The following is a 21466-nucleotide window of genomic DNA, read 5'->3' as shown; positions in this document are numbered from 1 at the left end:
GTTCTCTCCGCGCGGGAGACGGAAGTTTTGCAAGAACTCAGAAAGCGGCCATCTTTAGTGAGGGCTCGCTCGGCCGTCTCATTCCTGGCAAAAAAGACAACAACGTATGGCCGCCCGTTACAGTTCCCAGCTCTCCTCCCCTTTCTCCGCCATCTTAAAATTGGGCAGGGAAGACGAGGGAGTCAAATGCAGCGTTGCTTGGTCAACGGGCCTCCTTTCAACTGCCAAGTGTCCCGGAAGTCGAGTGAGGGAAGAGGAAGTCGAGTGAGGAGCTGCCACTTGGCCTTCATGGCAACAGCTGAGGGAGCTGGGCATATGCTGGCGGCAGGGAATGTGGCGGGAGGCTGAGGCACAGGCCGTTTCTCGGGCTCCCTCGTAGCTTTTTCGCTCTGCGTGACGGGAGCCGGCCGGCCCGCCTGCCTCTCCGCTTGTACCGCAAGGGCGCCTGTCCTTCGAGCTGCGAGTCCGAGGGACGGGAGGCAGCCTCCAGGGGTTGGTTCGGGGCCTCCGAGCCTCTCCGCGGAGACAGCGGGCGGACGGGGCCTTTGGGGGAGTTTGCGGCGTCCCAGGCGCGCAGGTGTCTCGCTGGGTCTCGGCCTGTTGCGGGCGCGGGAGGAGGCGCCGCTGTCCCGCTCGCTGCTTCATGCGGCCCCTGAGGCTGTTTCCCCTTCCGCAGCCGGGAAGGCGAATCCTCTCGTGAGTCGGAGCCCCTGCGAGCAGCTCGGCCGAGGAGCAGAAGCCGGCCATGGATGACTTCTTGTCGATCAGCTTGCTCTCCCTGGCTATGCTGGTTGGCTGCTACGTGGCCGGGATCATCCCTTTGGCGGTGAACTTTTCCGAGGTAAGGAGGAGGCTCCCGCGTAACTGCCCGTCCGCTTCTGTAAGGGAGACGCGCAAGAGCGAGTTCGTCTGGTGTATGTGTGTGAGTGAGAGAGAGAGACAGACAGACAGACAGAACCGTCTGCTTTTTCAAAAAGAGTCTGCTGTGTGTGTGTGTGTGTGTGTGTGTGTGTGTGTGTGGCAAATGTTGGTAAAGGTAAGTACCTTTAACATTTGTATTGTGTGGCTTGGTTTGTATAGCTTGCAGAAATGTCTTGTGAGATCCAAATTACTGAGAACTTGGTATTCTTTATACTAAAAATGTTGATATATTTTTTATCATTTCGTTATTGTCCTTTACTGGTAACTCAAACTTGAACAAGGAAACTTTTCCCCATAACCTCTACCTGTTGCCTCACATCTGTCATTTGACAGAGTATCTCTGATTCTTCTGATCTTATATGTAAAAAAATAAATGCATACATAGCACTAGGGTTGTGTTGTGATAAAAACTTCCTGAAAAATACTTTTTGAAGCTTCCATAGTGTTTTTTTTTTGGGGGGGGGGGTGAAATTTGATGCTAAAGGTTAAATGCACAAGACAAACAAACAGACACCCAATGTTTCATGTATTAAAGGCAGTACTTGAGTTCTTATATGGGCTTTCATTTCTTCAGAAATGGCAGCATATTTAAAGGAAGTATATATGCTAAATATCACTATTAGAAAATATTTCTAATATTTCACTGTACTGTGTGAAACATGAATGGCACGGTTGCTTTTGGATACTTTTTACTGTACTATGATTTTTTCTGGGTGGGAGAATTGACTGTAAAGTGCTGAACTATAACAAGTAATTTGAAAATATTGCTGGTTTAGAACAAGTACTGTAGTTGGAGTAGGCAGCTTCCTTAGTTGTGTAACTTTTGTAGTGAATAGCACCTTTTCAGCTTATTGCAAGCTAATTGCAAGTTTTTCCAGAAATCTTGGATGTACTGTACCTTTGGGCCACAGTGGCTGAGGAGCTATGTATTTGGAAGGTGATGTTACATTTTTCTACATGGCTGGTTAAATAAAAGCCTGGTTTGTTCAGTTCCTAATTCCACTGCTGGAAGCCTCTTCTGGATCTCAGTCCCTTATGCAAACAGAAGGAGCCATTCTACCAACTTGCTTAAGCAAGCTAGGGCGGTGTGATACATTAATATTAAGTGGTGCTCATATTGGAAATGCTCAAAATGGGTTTTTTAAGCACTGCACATTTGTTATGTGTATGTGGTCCAGAGACCTCTTGATCGACTATCGCTTCCTGCAGTGTATGCCCACATTAGATTTTGGAGATTTGTAGGGTTTCTGTAGATAGCTGTGTGAATCAGTCCTTGGTAAAATGCCAGTTCAAATACATGTATTCAGAGTTGCACTATGCGGTTTCTCTTTTTTAAATAGTTATTTGCATTTTTGCTTTCCTGTTTTGCCAATGTGAAAGGCAATGAGAGGAGACCCACCCTTGCTTTCTAGCTTAGAGCTGGCAAGAAGTGACACTGCAATTGTACTGTGTTTCAGAAGGCTATGCTGCTCCAAGCTACAAACAAAAGTTGGGATAGCCATTTTTGTGGTAAGGTGTGTAAAGTGCCACCACTGCCCATCACAAAAAAGCCCCAGACTGATTCTCCAGCTCCAGAGTTTAAGGTTGGGGTTGGCAGTGGGCAGTGGGCAGGCAAGACGCTTGAAGTGCCACATCTGGCTAGCACCAAAACAAGTTTCTGTTACCCTCTCCCAATTCTAATATCAAGAGTTCAGGTGTATATTTGAGCAAACAATATCTATCCAAAAATTATTTGTGTGTCATAAATTTGGTTCTTATGAAATATTCATTCTGAATTTTATTTGCAGGAAAGGTTGAAGCTGGTCACAGTCCTTGGTGCTGGACTTCTTTGTGGAACTGCCTTGGCTGTCATTGTGCCTGAAGGAGTACATGCACTTTATGAAGATATCTTGGAGGGTGAGAAAACAACACTATTATTCTGGTGCAGAGTATGTGGGTTAAACGAGGTAAATGTTAGGTGCACTAGTAGCTGGTTGACTGACCAAACCCAAAGAGTACTCATTAATGGTTCCTTGTCATCCTGGAAAAAAGTGATAAATGGGGTGCCGCAGGGTTCTCTCCTGGGCCTGTTGTTGTTCAACGTCTTTATAAACGACTTGGATGAAGAAATTGAGGGGATGCTCATCAAATTTGCAGATGACACCAAACTGGGAAGGGTAGCAAATGCCACAGAAGACAGCATCAGAATTCAAAATGACCTTAACAGATTGGGACAAATGTAAGGTTCTGCACTTAGGTAGGAAGAACCAGATGCAAAAATATAGGATGGAGGACCTCTGGCTTACTAGCAGGACATGTGAAAAGGATCTAGGGGTCTTGGTGGACCACAAGCTTAACATGAGCCAACAGTGTGATGCAGCAGTAAAACAAGCTAATGCTATTCTAGGCTGCATCAACAGAAGTATAGTCTCCAGATCATGGGAAGTAATAGTACCACTGTGTTCTGCCTTGGTCAGACCACACCTGGAATACGGTGTCCAGTTCCGGGCACTACAGTTCTGGGCCGTGTTCAGAAAGTGGTGGGGGATGAGTGTTCAGACCCCTGGGCCCTCACTTGTGGGGTGCCTCAGGGTTCCGTCCTCTCCCCCATGCTATTTAACATCTATATGAAGCCGCTGGGAGAGATCCATCAGGGGGTTTGGACTGGGTGTTCATCAATATGCAGATGATACCCAGCTCTACCTCTCTTTCAAATCAGAACCAGTGAAGGCGGTGAAGGTCCTGTGTGAGTGCCTGGAGGCGGTTGGAGGATGGATGGCGGCTAATGGATTGAAGTTGAATCCTGACAAGACAGAAGTACTGTTTTGGGGGGACAGGGGGCGGGCTGGTGTGGAGGACTCCCTGGTCCTGAATAGGGTAACTGTGCCCCTGAAGGACCAGGTACGCAGCCTGGGAGTCATTTTGGACTCACAGCTGTCCATGGAGGCGCAGGTCAATTCTGTATCCAGGGCAGCTGTCTACCAACTCCACCTGGTACGCAGGCTGAGACCCTACCTGCCCGCGGACTGTCTCGCCAGAGTGGTGCATGCTCTGGTTATCTCCCGCTTGAACTACTGCAATGCGCTCTACGTGGGGCTACCTTTGAAGGTGACTCGGAAACTACAACTAATCCAGAATGCGGCATCTAGACTGGGGGCGGCCGCCGAGACCACATAACACCGGTCTTGAAAGACCTACATTGGCTCCCAGTACGTTTCCGAGCACAATTCAAAGTGCTGGTGTTGACCTTTAAAGCCCTAAACGGCCTCGGCCCAGTATACCTGAAGGAGCGTCTCCACCCCCATCGTTCTGCCCGGACGCTGAGGTTCAGCGCCGAGGGCCTTCTGGCGATTCCCTCATTGCGAGAAGCAAAGCTACAGGGAACCAGGCAGAGGGCCTTCTCGGTAGTGGCGCCCGCCTTGTGGAACGCCCTCCCATCAGATGTCAAAGCGATAAATAACTACCTGACATTTAGAAGACATCTTAAGGGACTTCCGTGTTGGCGCCATCGCCGAATGGCGGACTCCCTCCGAGCTCCGGAGGGAGTCTGCTCGGCAGGGGCTGGGTCCTACCGCGCCGGTGACGCGGGGACCCTTAAAAACCACGGGCACGGAGCCCGTGGACATGGGTGACTCGGCTGGCACCGCTAGCGCCCTCCCGACTTGTGAAGGAGCCTTTTTAAAGGCTTCGGATCGGGTGCCGGGGAGTGGCGTGGTGCTGTGAGTCCTCTGCTTTCCCTGCCGAGCGAAGCCGCATGCCATTCGACGGAGAGCGCTGACTTCTTCCATTGAAAATTCGGATTATCAACAACAACCTGTGAGTAATTGGGAAATCGGGTTCAAAAGGAGAAAAAAAGAAATTTTTTTCGAATTCGGCACGAGCGGGGGTGATCCAAAAAGGAAGTCAACCCCCCCTATTGTAAACATGCTAAAACAAGGACCGGGTAACCAAGGTCGAAAGAGAAGCATATTCTTGATAAAAATATTTAATTCCACGATGGGAAATTATAAGAACTGTGCTGGAGGAGAAGAGTGGAGGGTGAGAAAGAAAATGTAACCCCCCCCCCTGGGAACCGGGGTGATTTGCAGAGCCTGGTGAAGAGAGACGGAGACTTTGACAGCTGTCAAAGTAGCTGTCAAAGTTGGAGAATATAAAGAGGACTTGGTTATGGGGACTTTCCTGGTTAACTCTGCTACAATTTGCTACAATTTGGATATAAACTCAAAAACAAGGTACAACAACTTGACTTTTGGATTAGAGGAAACAAAGTTACTACAATCCCCCTAGAGGGGTTTCGGGACATTACAAGAACGGTCGTAAGTGGAAAAATACTCCGGGATTCGCACAGGACTTGTTATCTTCTGGGAAAGCTGCAAAACTGAAACAGTATTTTGTCTACAGAGGTGTTTACATTAAAGGAGGCAATAGAATTTTCTATTGAAGAAAGGAAGGGACTGGACGTAAGTTTTTGTTCCTGAACAACAATAACCTCTGTAGAGGCACCAGATTTCTGAATTAGAACGTTTTAGCAGCTGAACAGGACAAGAAACCTGAGAAATAATAAAGAACAAAGGACTGACTACGACATGGAAAGAACAATGGGCGGAGTGGTAAAGATCAAGGGAATTAAAGGCCTTTTTTAGATTGGACGTTTGAAGTTAAACATCATTAAAATAAATAAACTAAAAGAAAACCGGCAAGGTGGAATTGGGGAGAAATCTGGCCATGGAATTGAGATCTCCAGGCTGACAACATACAGACTGATGGACATAGGGAATTCAAACCGGGGAAGGGGGGGGGAGATTTGGAATCCAAAGGCTGTGTAACTATTTTTTGAATCTTTTTCTTGCTTTTATTTTCTATATCTTTATATAACTCTTGTATATCATTTTATTTTGATTGGATGTGTTTAAAAAAGGGAATTCGTGGAAGGAAACTGGGGTGGATCTTGGGGGAAAATCTTTTTTTCTTTTTCTGTTAATGATGTGAGATGGTGGCAAGATTGTATAATTCAAATTGGATAGTGGGGTAAACAAATTAAGTTTTAAATTGGGAGCGAGAGCTTGTAGAACCAAATTAATGAAAGGGGAATACAGTTGGGAGGGGAGGGGGGAGTCCCAGAAAGTTGGTAAGGAAAGTAAGGTTTTAAGTATATTTTATTTTTTATTTTTCTTTGTATTTCTATATTTCTTGGAAACTTTAATAAATATGATTAAAAATAAATAAATAGAAGACATCTTAAGGCATCCCTGTTCAGGGAAGTTTTTAATCTGTGATATTTTACTGTATTTTTGGTTTCTATGGAAGCCGCCCAGAGTGGCTGGGGAAAGCCAGCCAGATGGGCGGGGTACAAATAAATTATTATTATTATTATTATTATTATTATTATTATTATTATTATTGCCTTCCTAAAGTGCCTTGGTGCAACCTGAAGCCTGTGTTACACATAAAAGAGTATTTTGAATGTCTGCTGCCTCCTTCTACATCCCATTTTTAGACTCTTACCAGATATAGACACAGATGTTTTTTTCATCAGACAGCCTCACCAAACCTCACCCAAGCCATCTGGAGAACTCAAAACCTTGCACACCATTTTGCAACATTTGAGTTGGCCTAATAAAGAAATTACCCTAATAAAGTTTTTGGCATTCCGCTAATAGGGTACCTTTGCCTTAGATGAATGCTTCACTTTCCAATTGTTAATCATTTGGAAACAGATACATCCACCCTGCAAATAAGGGTGAATAACAATATATTCACTGTCCTCTTTGTTGCTCATTCCCCATCTCCTTAACTGTCTCCTCTTTCTGTTTACTAACTCTTTCCATCTGGAAAATGTGATGCAGCTCAGAGAGCTGGGGAGGCGGATGACTGAGCCATGTTGGTGTTACATCCTGGGGCAGCCTTTTTCAAACTAGGGTCCCCAGATGTTGTTGGACTACAACTCCCATCATCCCTAGCTAGTAGAGCTAGTGGTTAGGGAAGATGGGAGTTGTAATCCAACAACATCTGGGAACCCAAGGTTGAGAAAGGCTCCCTGGACATATAATAATCTCTTCCTGGGATATAAAGAACACCACATAGCTATCCTGATTACCTCATATGCTATAGAGAATTTGGTTATCATTGCAATACTCAATTTCCAAAAGCAGGAAAGAGTGCTTTGGGACTAGTAGGGCAACAAATTGTTTACCAACTTTGACAATTAAAAATAAGTTGGGAATGTAACGTTTGAGGCTTCTGTGTTATAACTCAAGATTGTCCTGTTTTTGTTTCTTCTAGCAAAGCACCACCCAGCTAGCGAGACTCAAAAGACGGTTGAATCAGAAAAAGCAGCAGATGTGCCCGTAGTACATGACCATGTCCACAGCCATGACCATTCAAGGTTACATGCTTATATTGGTGTTTCCCTGGTCCTTGGGTTTGTCTTTATGCTTCTGGTAGATCAGATTGGCAGTTCTCATGTCCACGCTACAGATGGTAAGTCTTAACTTTTATGGACACATAACCAGAATAAATGATGAGGGCCTTGAAATATTCAAGTAACTGAATGAATATTCTGGTATTCACTCTTAAGTAAAACAATTTGTTATACACTCACTGATGTAAAGAAAATGTTTCATAATATGCCAGATTTTTACAGTTAAACAAAAAAGTACACAGTATGACAGCTCAGTTTTAAAGTACTGGGTAAATGCAGCCTTAATTCAGGAAATAATAGCAATCAGTGAAAATGCAGCTATTCGTATTTTATTTATTTTAATAAATTTATATCCCACTTTTCAGAAAATGCTAAACAAACAAATAACAAAAAGTATATGAAACAGTCCAATGAAACACAGAAAATTGATTTAAAAATCCATAGATAAAATACTAGAAACAACAAGCAGCAATTAATATATATCCAGGGCCAGTTGCAGCAAACAGACCCATCACATAAAAACAAGAATAGAATGGGCAATAGGAAAACTGAAGTTTAATGTCTTTCAAAGCTTTTTGGAATATTCCACCTTCCCTTAATTCTAAACATAATCTGAAATAAAGAAACAGGTGACCTTTTAAGAAGTTGTAGTTTGGTTTCAGTTGAAAAGTTGTGCCTTAATGCCTGTAATATTTTTCTTTAGGGTTCTCGTCCTACTTATTTGTATCTTATTTGCTTAAGATTCTTTAATTATTTCAGACCCAGAAGCAGCAAGGTCTGGCAATTCAAAAATTACTACCACACTGGGACTAGTTGTTCATGCTGCAGGTAGGTTACTGTTTTTCATTTCTGCATAATGCCAAAGACCATCATATATTGTCAGGTCACCTGGGTTAGAATTAGGGTTGCTTTGCTAAATGTGACACGAGTAATTAATCCTTTGTATCATGCTTGCTATAGCCAGCTCCAGGCTAACTGAACATTATCTTGTATTGGATAAGAGAGGGGAGAGAGAAGACTTTCATAAAGCTCAAGGAGATGTACCTAATGGGGACATGCAATTCAGTGCATAAGCAAGAAGCATCACATTTGCTTTTAATTAAAAGTTTTTTTCTGAGGGGTGGGGGAAGCTTCTGGTTCAGGTCTCTGGAGTGGAATAAGAGGTGTGTTGGTTCGCTTGTTCCTTGCGTAAATTGGTCCCAGTAAGCCTTCAATCAATGGGTGAGTTCACTTTTGTGTGGTTTGTTTTTTCCCATCCTCATTAAGCTGATGGTGTTGCCTTGGGTGCGGCTGCTTCCACATCTCAGACCAGTGTCCAGCTAATAGTGTTTGTTGCGATTATGTTACATAAGGTAAGTTTTGAGTCTCAAACCTTTACATATTTCTTGTTTGCTTGTTAAATTTGCTACAGTTCTATAGCGCCTTTCATCTGAGCATCACAGGGCAGTTTACAACACAAAAATGTGTAAGATAGTAACAAACAAAAACAATACCCGCCACAGTTTAAAAGGCCATAGATTGGCTCATTAGCCAAAGGCTCATTATTTTTGCCTGGTGCCTAAAGATAGATAACGAAGACACCAGGCAAGCCTCCCTCGGGAGAGAGCATCCTACAACGGAGCCACCACAGAAAGGGCCCGTTCTCATTTTGCTGCCCTCTGGACCACTCATAGAGGAGGCCTCAGATGATGAGCACAAGGTCCAGATCTGATCATATGGCAAGAAAAGGTCCTTAAGGTACTGCAGTCCTGAGCCATATAAGGTTTTACTTCAAAACCAGCACTTTGAATTGGGCCCAGAAACTAATTGGCAGCTAGTGCAATCGGACCAGGATTGGCACTATATGCTGAAGCTATCTTGTCCCAGAGAGCAACCCGCCACTGAATTCTGCATCAGCTGAAATTTCTGAACCATCTTCAGAGGAAGTCCCATGTATAACGCAATGCAATAATATACATATTTCACTATCGGCTGTTAGGAATTTGAAATTGTAACAGAAATTCTCTCTGGTTGTATAAATTTTGATTCAATAAACTATGTGTGTCTTAAGACATCCACACATTTTCTTAATTTTTCTTCAGTTGGCATACAATTAGTAAATATATGCATTTAAGTGTGTGGTATCTGACATCTTTCTGATAGCCTAGGACGGGAAAGGAGTGATAAAAGGTTGAAATCAGAGTCCTTTCCCTGTGAGGAAAGAGTCATTTTAACTTATTTTAAAAAGCAGAAAAGGGATGTCATGCTAAATGGTTCTAAATCTATGAGTTGAGAATTTCCCCACTGTCACATAGTGAAACTTCCTTGTTGGTAAGTTAGGAATAGAAGTGCATTTTCCAGCAGAAACTTGTGATTTGATGCTGCTTTGAACTTAATAAATATAAAAATGAAGGTGGAAAAGACCATTTATAGCCTACTTAATGTGATTTTGATGATTATGCAAACCTTTGAGCTGTGAAGTGCTAATAGCATGCTTTTTGAAAGGTAGTTTGTAAATCTAATAAGTAAAAATGAGCCGCTTGTAGTACACCTCATGCTCAGAATAACCATAAATGCAGAGAAAGCTACACACAGCATGGCTACAGGCTAGTAGCAGTGTGGCTAGCTGAACATTTAATTTTGCATGAGCAGAAAGAGGGGTGTCACTTTCTTTTGTATTTGTACATAAGAGTTTTGTTGACTGTTTTTTCTCTTATAGGCACCAGCTGCTTTTGGTCTTGTTTCCTTTCTAATGCACGCTGGTCTTGAACGGAATCGAATCAGGAAGCACTTGCTGGTTTTTGCACTTGCAGCCCCTGTTCTGTCAATGGTGACTTACCTGGGACTAAGCAAGGTAAATATTTCAGGTCTAACTTTCCAGAATACTGATTAATAGCTAAGGAGCATGACCAGTGTTTAATCAACTCTTCAGAAGTGCTCTATCTACTCCTTTTGTCACTTTTATTTGTGAGCCACTTAACACACTACCATCCAGTTAGTCTTACAGCTGAAAAAATAGCAGTATGTCTACATGACTGGTATTTTTAAAAAACTGCACAGTAACTAAAAACATAATGGATCTTATATGGAATGAAGGGGATGCCCTTGTGGAGAAAGGTAGAGTGGAAACAATTTCTGCTGATTCTGCCTTTCTTTTTTGCCTCCTGAAAAGTTGATTGGGGAGGGGGGTTAAGAATAAACTAGATTCTTTTATCTGTTTAGATGTTTAGCATAAATGAGATTCAGAAGCTCTAGAGAGAGAGGCAGCCACAACCAATACATATTGGAATGATTCTCTAACATTGCTTTATTGATTAACAAACATAACATATAACAAGATGAGGGAACATGCACTCAGTCAAACACACACACACACACGCATACACACTCAACTCTCTCTTCACCAGAAGTTCTAGTAAGAGTTATGGGTGGCAGACTTCAGGATCCCAGTCCGGCACACAGCTTAGTCCGAGACGGTCTAATCTTATATGCTCTTCTCGTTGTGCATCTGAATCTCATATTCCTGAGTGAATGTTCCTGGCAGTCCTTAGCATGTTCATGGCACATTGTAATACTTATTGTTTGTACTTGATCTTCTGTAACTTCTGGTACAGTACAATACTCATTGTTTGTAACTAGCATTGCATGGCCGGCCTTTCACGCTTCCTTGCAGGTGTGGTACTTTTTGCCAGAACATGAACATCCCATCTTTGATCAACACAGTTCAGAAACAGTTCATTAATAGCATCCAATTTGGGTGATGGTCTTCAGCCAATCTTGTGGCTCATTCAAAGCATGCCATTCATGACAGGATAACCGTCTAGAACAGTATGGGGAATGGTAATTTAAGGATGATTGGGTAGAAATTAACTGCCCCCACCCCCAGCAGGCACCTCCACAGGATTAGAGTCCCTTCTGCAACTGGCAGGAGCCCTTTACCCACAGAAGAGCATGTCTGGAACCAACTTTGTTAATGGTTCCTTGTGCAGACATGCTTTGAATGAAAACCATTGTTTGGCTATTTATTTCATAAAATTTATACATTGCTTGATTGTAAAAAACAAACAAACAAACAAACAAACACCCTCAAAGTGGTTTACAAAAATTATAAAGCAATAAACTTGTCAGTAAAAACAACTATTCAAAACATTGAATAAAATAAAATCAGCAGTAAACTAAAAACCAGTTAAAACACACATCAATATACTATATATATGACATATCTGGGTAGGCTGTTTGAACAAAAAATTTTTTAGCAGAAGCTGAAAAAAGGGGCAAGCCTGCTGGTGTCAGCTGTCTGGTGTCAGTAGGCAGGGAGTCAGTCCCAAAGTGTATGTTCTGCCACACTAAGTACAGAAGAGGTAGTATGTGGCACCTGTAACAGCACTAGTTCCATATACTGAAGTGTTTGAGTGGAGTGCAACAAGTGCAGAATAAAGATCACTTCAAAGTCAAGCAACATTATCCTCAAAGTGTGTAACCAGTTAGTCACAGTAGGTTTTTGAAAGAGGTCCCTCCCACACCAGGGAGTCAGTAACTTCCAGACTGTCCAAAATAACTGCTACCGACTGCAAGAGGATGCAATGCAAGCTGCAAAAATGAGCTTTTTTTGCAGCTCGCACTGCCACATGGTAGGCATAGTTACGTGTTTGATCAACTTCACACCAGGGCTTGAGCCATTTGCGCTCAGGTCTTCATCCAACTTGTTCTGTAGCCTGGAGCTTCTCAGAATACCAAAGGGCTGCTTGGGCTCCACAATGCTAGAAAGGACGCATGGGAATGTTTGTGCCAACCACACGTTTCATTGCACATTTCCATAGCGAGATCAAGAATCGTTAGCTTTCTCCACTGGAAAATCCCCCAGAGCGTTCAGGAACACATCAGTTTCCATCAGTCTCTGAGTGCAGGCCAGCTGAGTGGGCCCACCACCCTTACAGGGGGGAAATTATGATTTCATAATCAATATTATGTTAACCATCTGTAGGCATTCTGTTTTTGCAATGGCTAGTGCATGTGCATTAAAGATAATAATCTTTAGGGGGCAATGAGGGAAGATAGCTGTAAAGGTAGCTTGGTTTTTTGATTGCAGAAATCCTTTTAGGTCAACATTAACCTTTCTTCAGAGTTGACTTCTTCCGTGGAATAAGTTACAAGCATTATTAAAGACAGATCAACTCTGTGTTTTCTCTCCCTTGCCACCCTCTTCTTTTACAGAGCAGCAAACAAGCACTTTCAGACGTCAATGCCACTGGAGTCGCCATGCTTTTCTCTGCTGGAACTTTTCTTTATGTTGCCACAGTTCACGTTCTCCCTGAAGTGGGCGGAATGGGACATAGCCACAAACCTGACTCTACTGGAGGCAAAGGACTCAGTCGCCTGGAGGTGGCAGCATTAGTTCTCGGCTGCCTGATTCCTCTGATTCTGTCCATTGGACACCAGCATTAAAGGTCTGAAGTGCATCAATCTTCTCCTCAGTCTCTGATGTGAGCAGCAATCTGGTGTGTCAAGCTGCCCTTTTATCATTGTCTCTCTTACCCTGTTAACCACCCCATCTGTTTTAAGGAGTCAGAGAGACGCAAAGGAGGATTTCTGGGAAAGCTTGTAAGCATAGGAGATGATATTCTCAACAGCCGGATATAAATTCTGCATAACTTCCCTTTTCTGAAGATGTTTTAATTATGACTTCCTGCCCTATTCTCAGGGAAGCTGGAATTTAGAGATTCTATGGCAGATGATTTGGGAAGGACTTTGTGGCTCATCATGAAAGCATAATCAAAAGTATTCTATATGTCAGCATTCACAGCTGACCTCTTGACATTGGATGCTGCCTTCTGACATCTGGGACTAGTTTTCACCTCCAAGATTTTTCATGTGATAATGATGGCATAACTATCTTGGGAGATGCATCTGGTGAAGAAACATCAACGGGATAAAGTCCTAGAAAAGATCTGTACAAGTTAAACAGCTTGATAGGATTTTATATATTGCATTACTAGGAAGCACATCTATTGTGTCCCTTGAGTGTTATCATCTATATGGTAGAATCAAGGAGTCACATTGGGCTGAAAGTTAGGTGGTTCTGAGCGCAGTGGGGTATGTGCTTATTGAAATGGACACTGTGCACATCTACAAAGGCTTATTCTGCTAAAATAGACTAAGGTAAGCACTGTTCATTAAGAGTGAAGGGTGCCTAAAGCATTTACCTATACAGAAGCAAGGACCTTAACATTTCTTGTTATTACAAACAAGAAACATTCTAAATTGTGAGCCTGTCTGAATTGAGCCTCCCTTCCTTTCTGAAATCTGATTCTGAAATATTTCAATCCAAAATATTTCAATCAGCATCAAGTGTAACTGCAATTCTGAAATGCAGTGCCTTTCCATGGAGAAGATCCTTCCTTTTGGCCTATAAACTTAACTTCATTGTGAAAGAAACTGTAGGAGTCATAGGGAGAATCCTAAAATATCTGAAAGTGTATGTACATTCTTGGTGCACAATTTTTACTTCAATTTGAAACCTTCACCTTCATTGTTCTTCAGTTAATGGTCATTTTATCTTAAAACACACACAAAACAAGATGAATTAGCAGTTTTTTGTAATACTGGTTATTCTACGTGACAAATGTTTCCCCATCTTTTCACAGCCCAGTAGCTCTTACAATTCTGATCTCTTCCATGCCTTCTTCGCATCCTGTAGTTGTTTGACGTAGTATACTGGTATGATTCCTCATGAAGGTTTTGTTTTAATGGGTGATTCTTGCTTGCTGGTATTGTTTGGCATTGGTACAGCAGTGACAGTCAAAATCAAGATTTCACCAGGGATCTTTTTAAAAAAAAATTATATGAGGGCATTTAACATTAAAAATGTAAGTGAAAAATCCACACAGAATCAATATTGTATGTATCGTCTTTTCTGAAGGCTTATTATTGATCTACTTTAAAAGATCTCAGCAGGCCTCCTCAGTGTAATCCATTCTACCAGGTGTAGCGTACCCAACTACGTAAGGGGATCCACTAGAAGCTTGAATAAAACACCTGTTGTTGCTTTTTGCCTACCTGGGACTGTAAGAACCCACAGCTGCTGGGTTTGTGCAACACAGGTTATATAGGCCCGCTTTAAAAAAGTAAAAATGCTTTTGTACTGATCAAGAGTCTCTTTTGAAGAAGAATCTCTTCTCTACGTTGAAAATAGAAATACTCTTAAATCTTGTAACAAAGAAAAGGTACGGACACCTGATATGTGAACCAAGATGTGCATGTCACATCTTCATCATTGATGACCAAAGGTAAGTTGGGCACAAGTATAATTAAAGGCTCGATTTGGTCTACTGTGGTGGGCAAGATGATGAGAAAGCTGTTCCTGAGCTGGCAGAGAGGAAAACCGCAAAAATGGGAACTTGTGGGTAAACGGCAAACTATCTGACATAGAAGCAATGGGTGTAGGAATGGGAATTGAGCCACACTTAAAACAATTTTTCCTAGTATATTTAATATTTGAGAGTCAGTGTTGTGATGCTGGTAACTTGAAAATCCTGCTGTTGGCCAGAGTTGCCTTTAGCTGCTCATTACATTTTGGAAAATGGCTGGCAGCTGCCTATATTGGATCACTTTGTATTAATGAAAACAAGGACTGCCAGTTCTGCCATCCCTGTTCACTAACTTTTGGCCCATTATGCCACTGGTAGGATGCCTTCATTGGACTTCTGTCCTTGATTTATAGTGCTGTGTCTAAAGCATTTGGGACAGGATCTCGAATTATACTGTATACCTTTCACACTATTGAATTTTACTGTGTGCATCAATTTAAGAGCGAGAAGTCATAGAGGCAGTGTGTCAAGATCTTGTGAGGTTAGAATGTTGCCAGAAGCAACCTGATTTTCCACTCTGGCGATGAGGGGGTCTAGTTGCTTCATCTGCTAACTACCACAAGAAAAGTAGGTAGCAAAGAGGGGGGAATATTTACATTATTAACAGCAACCAGATGTTTCATCTCTTGTATCTGTGAGAATCCTAACTTTAAAGAATCTTCCAGATTGGTCATGGTAAATGTGGGTTTATTTCAATCTTCACTTGAAATGAGGGCTTTGTAGTCTAGTTCTGCTCTTAGTTCTTAGTAGTAAAATGCAAATTCCAATCTAGGCTTTGCAGTAGACTCCTAGGAGCCATAGACTGCTGAGGATAAAGGGATTTATTATTTGTAACTACTTACAAATTCATGTACTTCCATTATTCATGTCAGTTTTGGACTGAGTTGAAAGTGGAAATCAGTTTAAGATGAGCTCTATCTGTGTGCAACATTGTTTGGTCATTTAATTGGCTACCCTGCTTTCATTCACAAAACAGGGATGATCTCTTGCCTGAGTTAAACTTGTTTTATAACAGCTAAGAGGACAGCAGAGCAGACATATCAAGGGAACACCAAATCTCCAAATGGTGGAAGGAAACTTCTCAGGATAACTGAAAATGATAATTTGAAACAGCAGGAAAAAATATTCAGCTGCTCAGAGGGCTCAACAACTCAAATGGGGAAAACTTGAACTTGTGTATGTACTGTTGTTTTATGCTCTTTATGATGAACCACAGGAGACTTGGGTGGGGTGTGCTTACAGAGACATTTGAAAATTGAATGTCTATTTCAAAAGGAGATCAGCTTTTCTGTGCTTTGGCTATGTTTCTGAGCAGCTCGGACTTTGTGGGCACAGCTGTATACCTGATTCTGTGTACAAAAGTGTAATTTTAATGTTTTTTTCCCAAATCATTTGTACACATGAAATCATTCCATGGATGGCTGCCTTATTTTTGATTTTTTCCCCCACTTTGTGAACATTTTTAAAAATGTTGTTTTTATTATATTAAAATTTTTATTAGCTGCATTGCTAAAAGGAGTTGGCCTTATTTCATGTGAATAGTCTTGCTGTAGAGGTTTAGTAAGTCTCTCGTACTTCAGATGTGTGTGTAGCTTTTCTACCACATATTTCATTTCAAGTTGCGCTTGTGTTTGATCTTCTTTCTCCTTGAATAACAACCTTTATTTATTTATTTTTAAATATTATTTTAAAAGATTATACCCCTCTTTTTGGATTTCACGGGGTACACTCATTCATAACAAAAATACAATGAAACCTATGAAATGGACTTCTAACAAATTGAAAATCATGCCTAAGCAAACATTTTTGCCTGGTACCCAAAAAAATCACAATTTTGATGTTTCATAGCCAGGGTGTTACTGTTAAAGCCCATTTGTTGTTGAATTTCCTACTTCCAATAAGAGAGGCATCTGGAGGAAGTTGTGTGTGCACTTTTATTCTGGTCATGTTTCACACTAGTGCACAGTTCTCAGAGGGGTGGCCAATACCAAGTGTGGCTCTAAATGTTCATACTATGGACATAGACTTTGGTTGTTTGGTAACTCCCATGGGGCTGAGGTTCTTAGAATTGTAGAGTTGGAAGGGATTAACTAGTCCACCCCCATGCAATACAGGAAGATGCAGCTGTCCTTTACGGGGATTTAACCTGCAACCTTGGCATTACCACGCTTTAGCCAACCAAGCTATCTCCTGTTGTACATTGTTTTTTTCTGAAATTGCCCTTAGAGATGGGAGTGGAACCATCTCACAGTGATTTCCCCAACTCCTAAATTCTGATAGCTGTTTGGAAGGACTTTGAAGAACCATGCAGTCTATTGTGAGAGAATAAGCTTAGAGAAGTACTAGGGATGGCCCACACTGTTACCATTCCTAAACAGGTATCTTCATAGGGTTTTTTATTCTTTTTTAAAAAAAACAAAACTTAAAGTTCTTTTATGAAAAATTTCAGTATTTTAAAATAATACATCTCCATTTCTAACTAATGTGTGCAATAATTTTTGAATTTGCTGCAGTTAGCATAAAATGGTTTTAATGTTAGCTTATTGAGCAGCAACATATTTGTAGGGCACATTAAAATTTTGTGTGATACTGCATAGCGAACCTGCACTGACCATTTGTAAACCCCTGGGAAACTGCCAAAATGTGTAGCAGAAATTGAGGAGTGCCGGTGCGGTGTAATGGTTAGAGTGCTGGACTACAATCTGGGAGACCTGGGTTCGAATCCTCACTCATCCATGAAGCTCCCTAGGTGGTCTTGGGCTAACCAGTGTCCCTCAGCCTAGCCTGCCTCATAAGGTAGTTGAAAGGATAAAATGGGGAGGGGGAAAAACTGGAAGAGAAACAGTACAACCCATTATGTTGAGAAATGTGTATAAAAATTATGTGATTTTTGTGTTAATTTTTTTAAAAAATGCATATTAATGGGAGGATGGGGTGGGTTTTAGAGAAAACGCATGCAAAAGTAACAGTGATTTATTTGTCCCTAGTTTCATGTGACTATTGGCTTAAGATGCTAACCCAGAGTAATGCTGGTTACTGCAAATAGAGGCCACAGTTCTAGACAGCAGTAGTGTTGTAGGAATGCTTAGTGTTTGCTTTTATTTCAAACCCCTCTATATGCAGCCCCTTCAGCCAGGGCCAGCCCACCCATAAGACAAGGTGGGGACTGCCTCAGGCATCAGGATCCTCAGGAGCAGCAGATCCAAGGAATGCATCGCCTGCTGCTGCAGTGGCAATGGGAGTTGTCCTGTGCTCCTTGGAGGCCAGATCTGTCTCACACACCAGGGGTCGGCAGCCTAAGGCCCATGAGCCAGCAGCCCACAGGGGCCGTTTAATTGGCCCACGAGCCACTCCTGAACCGAGCCACCTGCTCGGCGAGTCCCCGTGCGCTGCACTAAACCAGCGCAGTGCAGCTCGGGGACTCGCTTTCTTTGCACCAAAAATTGCGTCTGTGCATGCGCAGATGCCAAAAATTGCATTTGTGCAGACACTGGAAATCACGGGCGCGCAATCTGGCCCATGGAGGGATCTCTGCTGGAGTGAACCGGCCCAGGCAAGGTAAATCTTTCTGACCCCTGTCCCACACTGTGTCGCATTTATAGTGGTCTCTTGGCTAATGGGAGGCACTGCTGGTCTCCTCCCACCATTGTTCCTGATCTTTATCACCACCACCACCCCACCACCTTCTTCCTGATGTAACTCTTCCCTCAACCCTTCTTCCCTGGCAGGGAAGTGTCGTTTTTGTGGCCTGCCTCAGGTGGCAAAATGCATTGGGCTGGCTGTGCCTTCAGCTCACTATTTCAAGGACAGTTTGCAGGGAAGTTGCCCCGCGAGTTCTCATTGCTGCCACTGAAAAATGAGCAAGCCACTTTTCCACTCAAAACCAAACTGGAAAGAAACTTTGGTTTTGAATGAGCCCAAATGTATTGAGCAGGTAATATTTTTTTGTTCTTGTGTTGCCAGTCAAAACCTAAAGCCAATGAATTTCTCCTAAGAACTTCCTGACAGTAAGAGCTGTTTGACAGTGGAATTTGCTGCCAAGGAGTGTGGTGGAGTCTCCTTCTTTGGAGGTCTTTAAGCAGAGGCTTGACAACCATATGTCAGGAATGCTCTAATGGTGTTTCCTGCTTGGCAGGGGGTTGGACTCGATGGCCCTTGTGGTCTCTTCCAACTCTATGATTCTATGATTCTATGATCCTGGCATCAGATAAAATAAAATGTGTCCTTTTGTTTTTCCTTTTAATTTTGCCTGACCGTAATGCATCTTAACACAGTTGTAAAAGCCTCCCCCGCACTTGGCTTCCTTGCCTGCATCCACAAGGTGGAGTACATGGAAAAGAGAAGGTAGGAGCTGGGGGAGGTTTGGTCTTGCCATTGTCACATTTGCAGAAGCTAATAAGGTGCATTGCAGGACCTTGGGATTTCTTTGCCGTGAGACCTTTAAACTCATCCTTTCCCAACTGCAACGTTGAAAATGGCCTTATCTCTCCATGCAACCGTACAGATGAGTTTAAAGAGCATAGCTACCCTTACATGCTTAGTAGACTACTGCTATATTTACTTTAGGACTGAAAATAGAGCCATTGCTCACCTTGTGGGGGGAATGTTTGGAGCTTCGAAACATTTTAAAGAGAGCCTGGCCCTAGTGGGCAACAAAGCAGACAAGAAAACAGTCTACAGTAAGACAATACATTTTATTGAATTAAAATGCTGTGAATTTGCCCCACCAGCCAGCAAAAACATAAATTTTAGCACCACTTCCAAAATGTGTTCTGACTTGGGATGCCTCCAGGCCGTCACAAGGCATTCAAACTCCTGCCAGAACTTTAGGTTTTCTTTTCCCCTTGTGCAACAAATCTGCTTTTAGAAAGAAAGAGACTTTTTGAAGTTGGGAAAGTGAAAGGGAAATGCATTTAAAAGTCTGGGGCGCACATCTGAGAAGCAAATCAGGGTAACTTCTCAATAAAGAGCAGAGGTAACCTAACCACATAAGCTTTGTGTAGGCAAATCAGGAGGCTTGTTCAACAAACAGGTCATCTGGAGGGAGCCCTGAGACTTTAGCGGGTTTGGGGAGGGGGGCAAAGAGGGGCCGCTAAGGGTCTGTATTCATGCCCTTTCATACTGGTAATACATTGTATTTATTTACTTATGATATTTCTATACCACTTTATTCATGTCTCTAAGCAGTGTAGATTAAAAAATCCACTGAAAATTAATCGGCAAGGGATGCACGAATCAATTTCAGTTTCTCTCAGTTTCCCCAATCTTAAATTCCAGTTCTACGCATTCCCACAGCAATCTGTGGTTTTCTTTTTTAAAAAACAAACTCCTGAGAATGGAGTTTTAGTGTAAAGTTCCTGATAAGCAAATTTTTGTATGCAGTTTCGGTGAATATACCAATTTTTGCAAGTGATTCCCCCCAATATGCATTTTTGACTAGCATTTTCACTAATAAACACATTTGTATTCACACTTTCCATTAGTAAATGTATTGGAGGAGGGCATGTTTCAAAGAATATATGTGTTTCAGTTCATATAGTGGTCTGAATAATGCAAATTGGGTCATTTCTCTTTGTGATGCAAACAAAAACAAATCCGTTTCCCATACCGGACGTATCTTAGAGATCCAAATGGGTCCAGTAGAAAGAGTGGTGTCTCTCTAATCTAAGCTGAGCCTAATGTATTTTTAATTATGTTCCATAATGGATGGACCCAAGTATGATGGTACAGCGTACTTGGCACAATGCCTAATCTTGTTCTGCCCATGTTTAACAGCATGGTTTTTTGTTCCATGGTGGGCAAGGATATGCCACATTAATTGTAATAACTTTGGTTCTGCCCGGAAGGCTTGAGTCAGGCCTTCCAGTTATAACCCAAGGGAAGGCTACACATTAACCTTCGAGCTTGTTAGCAAGCGTGGCAAGGCTGGCCACCTGCAGGGTTCTGACTTTTATGGCTTTTTTGTTGAATAACCTTCCTGGCTTTTGAATGTAGCTCTGCTGTTCCCCCGCCTCTTTCATTTCAGGCTCTTAAAATTTAACAGGGCTGTGGGCAGAGCAAGAATCATCAGAGTTGCTATTACCCAAGTAGGACCAGCTGAGTAGTGCTTTATTCTCGCCCACTTGGAAGACCTGAGCTCCTGGGGATTGATTCGGATGCATAAGTCTGTAGCTACAGTACAGCTCACAATGTGGGTGGGTTGCATGTTTGAGGATTAAAAAGAAAATAACCAAGCGATAAAATAGTACAGATTTTTCAGGCCAGTTTATCCTCCACAGGCTAAGTGTATCAAGGTTTTGCACATCTTTGGACCCGGCCATTATGGCCAATTATTGCCTAGTCTCAAATCTTCCATTCTTGGGCAAGGTGATTGAGCAGGTGGTTGCTGAACAACTCCAGGCACGTTTTGAGGATGTGGACCATTTGGATCTCTTACAGTCAGGATTCAGGCCCCATCATGGAACTGAAACCGTATTGATCGTGCTTGTTGACGATCTCTGGCAGGCTAGGGACAGAGGTGAAAACGGCTTCCTAGTTCTGCTGGATCTCACAGTGGCCTTTGATGCCATTGACCATGACATCCTTCTGGACCGTCTAGAGGAACTGGGAGCTGGGGGCACTGTCATACAGTGGATCTGCTCCTTCCTCCTGGGCCATGTCCAGAAAGTTGTGTTGGGGGTGAGTGTTTGGGACCCCGGATCACACACTTGTGGAGTACCTCAGGGCTCTGTTCTCTCCCCAAAAAGACAACCACCCACAAACCTATAGTCTGGCTACTTTTTCATTGTCTTACAGGAGG

General features: G+C 42.5%; 1 protein-coding gene across 2 annotated transcripts; it reads left to right on the top strand.

The window, feature by feature from the left end:
* Positions 1-44: 44 nt before the first annotated feature.
* SLC39A9 (solute carrier family 39 member 9) lies at positions 45-16182 on the top strand. Of its 2 annotated transcripts, XM_083509773.1 has the most exons (8): positions 45-264; positions 677-841; positions 2709-2817; positions 7183-7380; positions 8081-8149; positions 8588-8673; positions 10020-10154; positions 12515-16182. In XM_083509773.1, exons 2-8 carry the CDS (start codon positions 746-748, stop codon positions 12743-12745), a joined length of 924 nt encoding a protein of 307 aa, XP_083365899.1. In that variant the 5' UTR covers positions 45-264; positions 677-745; the 3' UTR covers positions 12746-16182. The 2 variants fall into 2 exon arrangements, with proteins under 2 accessions (XP_083365899.1, XP_083365898.1); XM_083509772.1 differs by having other exon boundaries at positions 45-841.
* The last annotated feature ends 5284 nt before the right edge of the window (positions 16183-21466 follow it).

The sequence above is a fragment of the Podarcis liolepis genome, assembly GCF_965112155.1.
Source record: "Podarcis liolepis genome assembly, chromosome: 1".
NCBI classification, from domain to species: Eukaryota; Metazoa; Chordata; class Lepidosauria; order Squamata; family Lacertidae; genus Podarcis; species Podarcis liolepis.
Note: the sequence above shows the minus strand (reverse complement) of the source record. Positions and strands in the feature narration are given on the sequence as shown.

Excerpts from the sequence above, each read along its gene's own strand:
- SLC39A9 (XM_083509773.1), top strand. The coding sequence starts at position 746 with ATGGATGACTTCTTGTCGATCAGCTTGCTCTCCCTGGCTATGCTGGTT. Across the intron at positions 2,818-7,182 it reads TTATGAAGATATCTTGGAGG|CAAAGCACCACCCAGCTAGC; the intron begins GTGAGAAAACAA and ends TGTTTCTTCTAG. Across the intron at positions 7,381-8,080 it reads TCATGTCCACGCTACAGATG|ACCCAGAAGCAGCAAGGTCT; the intron begins GTAAGTCTTAAC and ends TAATTATTTCAG.